The sequence below is a fragment of the Paracoccidioides brasiliensis genome, assembly GCF_000150735.1.
Source record: "Paracoccidioides brasiliensis Pb18 unplaced genomic scaffold supercont2.6, whole genome shotgun sequence".
Lineage (NCBI taxonomy): Eukaryota > Fungi > Ascomycota > Eurotiomycetes > Onygenales > Ajellomycetaceae > Paracoccidioides > Paracoccidioides brasiliensis.
Window position 1 is genome coordinate 992,290 of NW_011371363.1, and position 12,256 is coordinate 1,004,545.

General features: G+C 45.7%; 3 protein-coding genes across 3 annotated transcripts; 2 read left to right on the forward strand and 1 right to left on the reverse strand.

Annotated features, from left to right (window-relative positions):
• Positions 1-938: 938 nt before the first annotated feature.
• Positions 939-3,410, forward strand: PADG_05381 (uncharacterized protein; the record flags this gene model as incomplete). Its single annotated transcript, XM_010762681.1, has 1 exon — positions 939-3,410. One exon carries the CDS (start codon positions 939-941, stop codon positions 3,408-3,410), a length of 2,472 nt encoding a protein of 823 aa, XP_010760983.1.
• Positions 3,411-5,257: 1,847 nt separating this feature from the next.
• Positions 5,258-7,306, forward strand: PADG_05382 (uncharacterized protein; the record flags this gene model as incomplete). The annotated part of the gene is made up of 3 exons (XM_010762682.1): positions 5,258-5,324; positions 5,535-7,013; positions 7,131-7,306. 3 exons carry the CDS (start codon positions 5,258-5,260, stop codon positions 7,304-7,306), a joined length of 1,722 nt encoding a protein of 573 aa, XP_010760984.1.
• A 3,327-nt stretch (positions 7,307-10,633) lies between these two features.
• PADG_05384 (uncharacterized protein) lies at positions 10,634-11,398 on the reverse strand (the record flags this gene model as incomplete). Its single annotated transcript, XM_010762683.1, has 1 exon — positions 10,634-11,398. One exon carries the CDS (start codon positions 11,396-11,398, stop codon positions 10,634-10,636), a length of 765 nt encoding a protein of 254 aa, XP_010760985.1.
• Positions 11,399-12,256: the final 858 nt, after the last annotated feature.

Here is a 12,256-nt window from a genome sequence, read left to right on the forward strand (position 1 = left end):
TGCGAATAAATAGCTGAGAGAAGTGGCTGGGCTGGGCTGGGCTGGGCTGGGGCTGGGATCAACAATTGGTTGCGATGACTCGAGCCAAGCTGAGTTGCATATTGGTAGTTAAAGCAAATGTTTTTGTGATGATTCAGGTGGGCCAGAAGATTCAACCAACCAGGCAGCCAAGCTTTTCACGGAAGTTTTTATACAACATTCATCCACAGCTCGGAGACATGGGTAATAATTTATATACTCCCGGAGCAGACGCAGGTAAGAACAGAACCCCCCATAGTCCAGACGTCTGGAGGCAAACAGAAGAAACAGAAAACAGAAGAGAAGAAAAACAAAGGATCGGATTTGCAAATGATAGGGCCTGGCTTATTACTATTACTCTTTGTCTTCAACCACTCTTGTTTTGGACGGGATTTGAGCTCCCGAAGTTGACAAACGGAAAAGGGATCAAATATTCCTGGATCTAGGTAAGGAGATCAGCTGTAAAGGCGCCTCATCCCAGCTCCTTTTATTACTATTCTCTTTGAAAATTGTGAATGATATTGGGTGCCAGTTGAAAGTTCTGGCCGCATTCACCTTGTCCTCCCTCCTTACCACCATATGATTCTTCACTTAACGCCAATTTGCCTAATCTTTTATGCATTCTTCTCTTGTTATGCCTTAGCTGCTCTGGACCTCGCTAACACCTTGTTTTCTCCAGTTCTTTCACTTCCAATACTTTTTCAGTTCCTCTCTCGACTTCCCTAGTTTGGCCGGTGTATTTATCCTATAATCCCTTCTAATTCTACCTACCGCATCAAAACTGAACCCTATACATACGGTTATAAAACTTTGGCAGCTGAAATTCTTACTACAACGTCTATCAAATACGATACAATTTAATACCGACATTAAAACGTCTTCGCAGACATAACCGTTCTTCCCTTCGAGGTACTTCTACCATGCAGCAGCCCGGCTCAAAACTACCTAATATGAATGCCGATGCCACAGGCTTCTCCCATGGAGCTTACGCCTCCAACAATCTAGATTTTGGAGACCGCAACTCCCGCAGAGTAAATATCCCTTCGATCAACACGGGCGTGAATGGCCAGAACCCTGGGGATATGACTGCTCCAGGAACGGCGGGTTTTGATATGAGTCTCACCCCATTACTCCCCTCCCAGCTCCTCCTTGGAAGCCCATTCCAACCCGGCACACCGTGTGCCTTCGCCTCTCCTCAATTCTCTGGATTCCAGAGCTTCCCCCAAGCCAACGGTACGAGCCAAAATCAGCAGAACCAGATAGGAAGCCCTACCCTGACCCATCAGAATGCCCTCTCGCCGCAGCTTTACCAAAGTTTGATACCCTCGGATAGCTTCAATGCTTCGCAACTCATTGGTGGCCCTCAATCCCCAGTTGGTTCTTTTCCTGGATTTGCGAATGCGGCTTTTGGGGCTGCTAATGTTGCCTTTCAGGGCCCAATTATTTCGGGAACGAGCCGCACCGTTTATTTGGGAAACCTTCCCCCGGAAACATCGGCAGAGGAAATTCTAGGCCATGTTCGTAGTGGCCAGATTGAGTCTGTACGGTTGCTTCCAGACAAGAACTGTGCTTTTATATCTTTCCTGGAGAGCAGCTCTGCAACCCACTTTCACTCCGATGCTATTTTGAAGAAACTCGCTATCAAAGGAAATGATATCAAAATTGGTTGGGGTAAGCCTTCCCAGGTACCAACATCCGTGTCTTTGGCCGTTCAGCAATCTGGAGCCTCTCGAAACGTGTACCTTGGAAACCTTGCCGAGGATGTCACCGAAGAAGAATTGCGTGAAGATCTTGGCAAGTTTGGTCCCATTGATACGATTAAGATTGTCAAAGAGAAGTCCATTGGATTCGTCCATTTCTTGTCGATCAGCAATGCAATCAAGGCCGTTACCCAACTACCGCAGGAGCCGAAATGGCAAGCACCAAAGCGTGTGTACTATGGCAAGGATCGTTGCGCCTATGTCTCCAAGACCCAACAGCAAAATGCTGCTCAGTATCTAGGCATTGCTCCAGGTTACGCGCACATTCTCAACTCTGCCGATCGTGACCTCATCTCCAACGCTTTGGCTCAGCAATCCGTCGCAGCAGCAGCAGTTGCAACCACCGCTGGTGGTGTGAACAACCTTGGAAACAGAACAGTGTATCTCGGAAATATCCACCCGGAAACAACCATCGAGGAGATCTGTAATGTTGTGCGAGGCGGGCTTCTACATCACATCCGCTACATACCCGACAAACACATCTGCTTTGTCACCTTCATCGATCCGACATCTGCTGCATCCTTCTATGCACTTAGCAACCTGCAGGGCTTGATGATCCATAACCGGAGACTCAAAATTGGCTGGGGTAAGCATTCCGGTGCTCTTCCCCCTGCCATTGCCCTGGCAGTCAGTGGCGGGGCATCCCGAAACGTTTACATCGGTAATTTGGATGAAACCTGGACCGAGGAACGGCTTCGCCAAGATTTCTCTTCCTATGGTGAAATCGAACTGGTTAACGCCTTGCGTGAAAAGAGCTGTGCTTTCGTCAACTTCACCAACATTGCCAATGCCATCAAAGCGATAGAGGCAATGCGCAGTCGGGACGAATACAAGCGGTTCAAAATCAATTTCGGTAAGGATCGTTGCGGCAACCCTCCCCGCCAGATCAACGCCAATGGCGAGCAGAGCCGCGGTGATGGCAATCAGTCTTCCCCCCCCAGGAACGGAAATTTGCAAAATGGTGGATCGCAATGTAGCCCCATCGGTGGTCCAGCAGTTCCACAGGCACCTGGGTCATCAGGGTCGCACTCCCAAAATGGTCATCATAACCGACAAATCCCTCTCGCCGCTACGCCCTCCGCCATCCTAAATGCCGGCAGCAATAATCCCCTAACTCTCTACCTAAACCAAATCTCTCAACAGCAATCCCAAGAACATGAGAACCGTCTCAATGACCACCTAGCCCTCGCAACCCTGCAGCATCAACAGCAACAGGCCCTCGCCCACCAACAAGCAACCCTCTACAACAATGCCTCTGGATCAAACGACTTGCCAAATGGCCACCACACAGTGCACCAGTCCAAGGGATCTATCACCACGCACGGCGGTCTCCTGAACGTTTCCAATGGCGCCCCCAGCACCAGCAATGGCAATACGCTCAGCGTCCCACGAGCCCAACACTCACGCGCCGTCAGTCTCCCTTCCTTCACGCAGGAGGTCTTTGGTGTTGGTCAGGGCTCGGGTTCGGGTCAGCAACCACAGCGCGGTGGGATGGGTCATCATCATCCTCAGGGGAGCTTTTCGGGTTTTGTCAGTGGACTGGGCGGGCTGAGTCACAGTGGATTTGGATTGGTGATTGCGAACGAGGGGTCGCTGCCTGGATGGGCGGAGGAGGAGATTGGGGCGAAGTGAGGGGGGGTGCTCAGTGGTGTCCCTTTTCATTTTGATGTCAATTATTTACTTTTACTTTTCCTTTTTTCCTTCCCTTTTTCTTCTCTTTTTTTCCCCCTTCTCTTTTTCTTCTCCTTTTTCTTTTTTTTTTCTTTTTTTTTTTGCATTTAATTTTCAGGTTTTGGTTTGCACCTAGTTATTTAACTACACCCAATTTTTTTTTAAACTCTCTTTTATTCATGTATTGGTTTATAATTATTTTTGTTTAAAATTTTTGATTACTTTTTTCTTAATTTTACAGGTGATGCGGTTGGGAGCGACTGTATCATGTTTCTTTTATTATAGCCCTTTCATTTCCTTGTATCGCCTGATGCGATTCTGGGTTGTCTGGCTCTGATTCGCCAGCACAGCCCTTGTGCTAGCATGTTAGAAGCTGAAAGGCAAAGAAGGGTGAAATCAAACCCCTTGAACAAGTTGGCTAACTACCTCTGGGTTTTTTTTTTTTTTTTTTTTTTTTTTTTTTTCCATTTGCACAACATTTGATTACTATGTATCTCTCTCTATTTTTGTAATCGCTGCTTTACCTTTGAGAATACTCCAATATTTGTTCAACTTCCTCATCTTTGCATTTCTATTTGAATTTTCTTCGCGTGTTCTGCTTTCTTATATATCTGCCCCTATTCCATTTTACGAAGCTGCATTTGAGAGTTTATTTAATTCTTACACTTTCTTTTTTTCATTTATATTATTTGTAATTGTGTTTTTGCCGGTTCTATTATGTCTAACTCACTCACTTTTTATTTGTACAGCAATTGTCCTCATCAGAATCATATCATTGTGGTATATTTGAATGGCCTGCACAATTTTCTGTGGAGGTTAATATGTGATGGAAAAATGCAGGAGAGAAGAGGTGAAGCCCAGGCAATGAATGGGAGCAAGTGTCGGAGTATAGTTTGTTTTCCAGGTTGCACACACACCATGAGAAGGTTGGATAGATGAATAGATAAGATAGTTGAAGGGTTGAATTTACCACCATTTCCCCCCCTTTGGAGCCTCACTTAGCACTTCTCTACTGGTTCTATCATTCCTTGTAAACAACAGTTTACTGAAACAAATGTAACCTGGTCGAATGGATATCTCAGCAAAAACTTACTTCTGGCTGGTTTTCAGTTACATTGGTCTGCTTCAAGTACTGTAGGCGTGTTCTTTCAGGAAATAATTTCTCCCTTTGGCGGGAGTCTGAGTTAAGGTTTGATTGATATCATGTGACAGGTCACAATCTACATCAAACAACATCTCAAAAAGCAAAACATCTCAAGTTCATTCAACTTCACTCTCCAAGACAAATCACTCTATGCATCTTCTCATGGTACTCGTGATATAGTCATCTATTTTATATGTATGACACGTATCATACACAATCAGAAGCAATAATCATCATCACAATCACAGCACACGAATCCTCCCCAACCCCAAACAGCTATATATTCAGGCACCAAGCTTGAATATACGTCCAAAACAAACGGAGAGAACCCCTTTCTTATATACCCCATATGCAACAGAGTGGTCTCTCGTCTGAAATCCACTTCAAGGCAGCCCGGAAGTTCTTTCACTCTTTCCCGCGATATTGGTTTCCCGCGATATTTACACCCATTAAAGCCATTGGGAATTTCTGTTCACAAGTGTTGTTTCGCGCTTTTAAAACACCCCTTTGCAAGGAGGCGCGGATGCGTGTGCACAGCGCGGCCTATTCAGATCGCAAATAGCACAGTAGGGTTGCCACTCTAAGAAGTGGGTAGGAGAGGGGTGAGAAGTGTTTTTGCGAACGGATTTTTGCTTATCCTGACGTACTGGGAGTCAGAGGGAGAATGTCGTTGCCTCCGGAGCATATCCGGATTAAGAGGGGGAGGGAGGAGGAGCCGGTTGAGACGTTGTGTAAGTGTTCTTTTCCCTTTTACTTTGCCTTGAAAGAATCTGGTCTCTTGGTTCCCTTTCTGAGAATTTTTTGGTGCTTATTGTTTTATTATTTCTGGGTTGCCTTGACTTGGGAAATGCATTCCGAGCAGTTTGCTGGTGCTTCCCAGTGACTCTAATTTCTCCTTGGAGTTCTTTGTCTACGGTATTTCTTCTAACTCTCATCAACAGATATCCAGACTGACATACGTCAGTCGAAAAGGCGGTATACCGATTTTGTCTTTCAACGTGTTGTCCGAACAGACGGCGCCACTGCTTGCAGAATTGATGATAGCGGGCCATTGCGAACATCTCTAGGGGGAAATATTAAGAGCCTTAGGTCAGTAAGTACATCTGTGTCTAGTCATGGTGTGCCTCTGGTACGTGCTACAGCTCCCGGAGAGGAGTTTAAAAACAAACAAGTCAAATCAAAAAAGGAGGGTCTGTTGGGGGAAGGTCGGCTGCCTCCAACCTCATCTCCACAATCAGCATCACGAGTCACGCATCCTGCCGTGAAAACTGTCACTCCCTTGCGAAATCAATCAGCTTCCTCTTCAGCCAAAAACTCTCCCTCCTCTGCTTTGCGTCGGTTTCACATAACTGCCCCTAGTGAGGATGCTACGAGCCCTTCTTCAAATGTACTTCACAAGGTCTCCGGAGGCGTCCATAAGAAGAAAGGGGATCGATTGATGAGTAGGGCTGTGGTAATCGAGAAGCGTTCACATCAAGTAGATGATGCGAGGGCGTCTACTGTCCTTGATGATCTGGCAGCTAAGATTGAGGAAGTTAAAGTCGGTAACGACTTCAAGGAGCCGCCGTCCGCGGTTCCTGGGGATGTTGTCAAGCCATCAGTACCAGAAGCGGCTACCAAACAGGTTACCCCAAGAAAACGGCATGTTGCTAACGAGGCCGAAAAACGATGGAAGGTGGATTCGAAAGCATCTCGATATTCAGACCGAATACAGCAAGCCCGAGAAAAGGATAATAAAACAAAACACGCCCAGTCAATGTTTGACGATCCAACCTTATGGGATCAGGACTCTGATCAGCTGGCATCGGAGCTGGAGGAGTTTGCCCGCAAAGTGACCGGAGATATCGATGTGTCTGGGGCTTCACCTAAACCTGAGTCATCCATTTTATCTACCCCACCACGACAACCAGGCCGGTATGCTGGAATTTCTCCCAACCAGCGCGTGCCGTATCACCCACGGCGTCTAACAGGAGAACGCAATTCACCCCGAAAAAAAGATATGCGCTTTGATGGAGCTGGTGACGATAATGACGAAGATCTTAGCAAAGATGTTGACCGATCTGCAGACGTTGTAGACGGCGGATTGCTTCACCAGAACGCTGACGCGGACATGACGATGGAAGGCAACTATGTTCCACCAGTTAAGCACACGGCGACTTTTGAAACGGCTATCGAATTAGACAGTGGAGATGACGCGGATTACGTTTATGACGAGTTTATCAGACGTCCGGTGGAGGAGATCGCAGCGGACCCTCGAGCTGCGCACCTTCTTAAGGGAGAATGGGCTAGTGAACACGGAGTTGTTCCTAGAGATATTGGCGTAGTAGTTATTACCGAGGAAGATGTTCATTTCTGGGAAGCTTTTGAGGAGCCTGATGATGAGGGGAAAGGCTGGGATTCGGAAGATGAAGATTCTAACGGTATGTTATTGTACAACACCCTCCTTCCCCTTCTTAGCTACGTTGTCATTTTCCCGACTCCCACTGCATGACTTTATTCTTATATCTTTCTCTAACGCCTAACCTCCGGTGCCACAGCGGAAGATAATCCAGCAAATGAATATCCTGACGAGGACCTCGAGTTCGATGATGAATATGATGATACCAATGCCGCTTACAGGAGTTATCGCCTCAATGCTTCCGACGACGAAGAGTTTGATCCGGATTATGACTACGAGTATAGACGTTCTTTCGACAAACCAGAATTCTCATGACGATGAACACTAGGATACGGGGTGGGTTTCATGATTTTAGGTTGCTGGTCACATTTGTTTCAGTTGACTACGTGACTGGGTATAATATAGGTACGATGGCATTTCAGTGGGCGTGAAGGGATTTTCTCCTTTTGTGCTTACGGGTGGCGAAAATATTATGTCCCCAAGGCTATATCTAGTATTTTAAGTGTTGCATGGTGTACTTTTGTAATTGTTCAAGGTTTTGAATTCCATCTCAACAAATTTGTGGAATCAAGGGTTAACCTGAGAGAGAAGCTATAAGCTATCTATGTACCATTTGCGAGATTTGTGATGCTCTCAAGCCACATGGTTTTTGTGAATGATGGGGTTCAATTGAATTAAATTACATGACATGAAATCTGCATGTGCCTCGCAACATCTTCAAATTGCATCTTGTAGACTGGGGGCCAAAAGCGCACTCTTCAAATGCCATCTCCTCAAACTTTCTCTAACCTGTCTCCGTAGTCGTATTGTGTTTTTGTCACTCTAGAGTATTCTACTACATATACTCCGCCGATCTGCCTGGAGAGCCATACATGGAATCAATGAGAACATACTTTCTTGATCCGTTTCTTCAAATACTTAGCCAAACATATCCGCTTAACGACGCAACTAATCAGGCTTTTGTCAACTTCACATGCACAAAACGTGAGTAAGCTCAGCCAGGGTTTGTCGCAGGAAGATCCCCGATAGATCAGCCCACGACCGAGGTTCTGACCAGTCAAGTTGGCCCGCAGAAATATGAGGGAAGAAAGTAAAATATATGGCAAGTCTGGCTAGTTGGTACGTTTGAGCCTAATTTATTATCTATACGAGTTGTTCGACATAATATTTTAGTCCGTCTTTGATTCAGATCTAGTCTGGCTGTAGTTCAAGTTACTAAATGATAACTACTTTTTTGAAAAATTTAAACTCTTTTTGCCCAGCAGCAAGCCTGCACATTAGTTGCAACAGAAAAGGATTTCTCTCAAAGTTGCTTACCCCTTGGAAGAAAAGGAAAGTGAGCAAGATATACAAGATGCAGAAATTCGTGATTGTCGAAGACTAGTCCACTACGAATGCAACCTCCTGATTTCACTATCCTTCATGCATGGGAAAAGAGTTCGCTGAATGAATGCATCACCCCCCCGCAACTGAACATGCGACCTAGCAATAGTTATAGGTATGCATAGGTACCCGCAATGGTATTCATTGAAGAGAAGAAGCCTTGTCGATCAAGCTGCCTCGACAGCGGCAGACGTTCCCAAATGCCTAAACGGCCCTTCTTCCCTAATAGCTCTCCAGGCTACTATCCACGATACGTCCATAACCAGATCTACTTTAGCTAGGCCTCCTCCCCACATCCGCCCTACAGTGATTGTGGGGGTTGGGGTTGAGGGATTGGGGATAAAGCTGTAGAAGATCACAATCCTTCTCAACAAGTTGGAAACTTTGATGTCTGTCCGTTTGGGAGGAGACTAAAATATCTACACCATTCTCTCCCTCCGCGCATGCGGAAAGTTTGGATTTTGTTTAACCAACCCCCTGTAACCCCCTCCAGAGAGTTACAAATAACCCTGGAAAATTCGAACACTCAACTGGCATTGAAATGCCGCCAACACACCGTTGGGGAAGTCATTCAGCTCAGTCAGCTATATAGTCCTCTAGCCCGTATGGGCCACGAAGAAGGTGAAAAGAAGGGGAAGAAGCGTTTGGCCCCCCCCCCCCCCCCCAAAGTTCCCACACCTCTGTTGTGGTGAACACCCATCTTCTCAGTCCTTTCGGGGGCATAAGAAGGCTTACTGTATGCATAGAGACGTCATAACGGACCCTCGAGCATGATTTCTCTCTCTGCACAGTGGAGGAGGGGCTCATTTTTGCAAAGAAGGTGTAGGGTAGCATTCGAGAATGCAGTGTATCCGAGCGAATAGACAGGGTAGGAAGATGGGCAATAAAATACCTCAGAATAATTTGCTCTCTGGTGACGAGTGTATCTCTCTTGAACCAACTACTCATCACCCAAGCTGCATGCTGGGTATTCGAGGCGTTTTCTCTCGAGTAACTTAACTAGATGCTATATATAGAACAAAATCCGACAGCAACGAACTAATGTGTTCGGATGCGCTAGACTGCACGATTGAGTTGGGTCTTAATTGTTTCTATGCTAGTTAAATAAGTTTTGCAGGGACATTGAGAGTCTGAGGGCTACAACTAAGGCACGTACTTGTTGATTCAGCAAATTGTTCGCTGTCGTGAGTTATCTAGTTCTGCTAGATCGTGATAGCTGTTGAATAATCAATGCCTTCGACAGGGAAACAAAACCGGTTAAGAATAAAACCTTTCAACTTTTCCTTTCTTTGTTCACCCCGTCTCATCTTCGTTTCTTTGTCACGATCAGCTGAGTACATGAACTACCAACTTTATAAGCATTGGAAAGGGGGGGGGGAAAGGAGAATTGAATGACATAATAGGAGTCGGAACAGAATAGGAGTTGAGAGCATGCAATCAATATACGTTGGTCATGAGTACAAGAGTGAGAATCTGGCTGGTTTCTGGGTAGAAATGAACCATCAAGGACAAATGTATGTTACTGTACGTCCGTCCAATTGCTGCTCCGGGGTTATACATAGTTCGGCATAAAAATCAGCCTGATTGTGGTGTTCACACTGGAATTCCATGTCGTCTTCAACGGGTGAGTATCATTGAAACAAGCATGGCTGAATGTAGATGCAGAAAAACAGAACAGGTGGATCATGTGGATCATGAAGGTCTGGCTAAACGTTGAAAAAAAAAAAAAAATATGCTAACTTTATATATACAAAAGTAAAGTGGTGGTATATAAACATGATATGAAACAGGGAAGAATAAAAGGAGGAAAATAGAAAGTCGTTGAAAAGAGGACATCAACCTTAAAAAAAAGCGGGAGATGGTGGATAGCAGTTATTTTGCTGTCTAGTCCGTATGCCGCATACCCTCGGATTTACCATCTATCACCCGTTGTACTGTGACGCCAGGCCCAAGTCGGTTAAACTCAGCAATCAGGGGGGAATCAAACAAAAGAAATCTGTATATAAGGACGGGGAGGATGACGATGAGCAACCGTGGATGTGTGGCTATCAAGCCAGCGCAGCGGTCAGATGGACGAAACGAAGTAGTGGCTTCGGGGGGTCCAAAAAAGGCCACGAATAGCGGTGTCCTCCGATGACTGAAAAATATGCAAGAGGAAACAAAAGGCAAAAGGTAGGGGAAGCGTGCGCGCCCGCCCCTGTTTGTCCGTAGAGAAGGGAGAGGTAAACCACACTCCGTAAAATTCCCCTTTCAAGGGCTTCATGATTTGGTATCAGAATTACCAGAATACCCTCTCATCCAAGTGAATCTTGCTTCCGTCCACTTGATAACTCCATATTGCGGCAAATCTTCTTTGAAATCGCCCTTGCTGTTCCCGTCACTCCCGCTGCTCGCGTTTTCACTGCCTATTCCGCCAATTCCACCACTTCGTTTGCGTCGTTGTTCCCGTAGCGTGGGAACATTTTTCTCCTTGATGAATCTGTAATATTTACATTGGATCCCCTGAAACCCTTTCCGTTGGCGGTCGGGAAACTGGGCGTTGAAGTTTTTGCGAACCTCTTTCCACTCCTGCCTTAGATCGACGCGGTGGTACCAGATGAAATACATTTCTTCCTCGTCGTATTTGGGCCGTGGCGGACGCCTTCGTTCCACAACAGTGGACAAGCCACTCGAAACAGATGGAAATCGTTCTCTTGGATAGAGCCCAGGGGAGGAGGTGGCAGAGCCGGAGTACGAAGGTTGGCGCTGATCTAAAAATCCTCCCATCAGTCCTTCTATGGATTGGGCATTGGTAAGATTTTGATGCGAGTGGTGATGTGAGTGATGATAAGGTAGACCTGAGTAGTGTTGATTTTGTTGGTGATAGGAATGGTAGGAGACGTGTGGGAGAGGAGAAGCTGCAGAGATGGAGGAGGATTCAAAGTTATTCTGAGATGGATTTAACAGAGCGCCGATGGATATGCGTGAGAATTGAGAATCGTTTGGGGATTTGGAGTATAGAGGCCCTGGTTGGCCGTCCTCCATGTTGGCTCCTGGTCGCCTAGATAAGACCAAGTCTGGTCGAGTTGTTGTTCAGTCTGTACTAGAACCCAGAGCTAGATCAGAGCGGGTGTTCCGAGGCGAATTGTCGGCCCACGAGTAAACTACCGTAGTGAAGTATTCAGAATCCTCAACACTCTCCCCACAAAGCGTTCGTGGGGGACTTGAAAACAGACGATCTTTGCCAGCGTAGGTTTGGCCAAAGTTGATTATTGGCGACAACCCCAGCCAATCTCAATCGATGTCAGTGAAGGAGTCCTCTATCCGAGAAACAAGTAAAACCTCGAGTGTATCTAGAGAATAAGGTAGCACTCGGCGCAGGGCAACAGAAGAATTAGATAATGTGACGGATGCAGTAGAAAATTACCACCAAGGGTGGGTAGTTGAGTAAGTATATACTTCCCTCCGAGGTCGATAGTATTTGAAAAGGACAGGGCAAGGCAGAGCACTGGAATCTATTCTTCTTCGTTCAAGAATATTTAATAGATTTCTTTTCTTTTCTTTTTTTTTTTTATATCTCGAATATGCTGAATAAACCTGTGGATGGAAAGTAGATAAAAGTAATCATCTTGAAAGTAGTGTGAAGAAAAACCTGTTAAGATAAAATAAGAATAGACGTAAATGGAAGCGGAGTGGGATTCGACTATATTTATAGTCCGTATCGGGATTTAAGGCAGACGATCTTCATGCAGGCTAATAATAATAATAGTAATAATATATATATATATATATATGTATATATAAAAGAGTTTGGACAAGAGGATAGAAGCCTTGCTTTTGTCCACAGGTGCAGAGGGAGGGAGGGAATCGAGGGGCGCGGCACGTTTTTAATGTGCATAATAA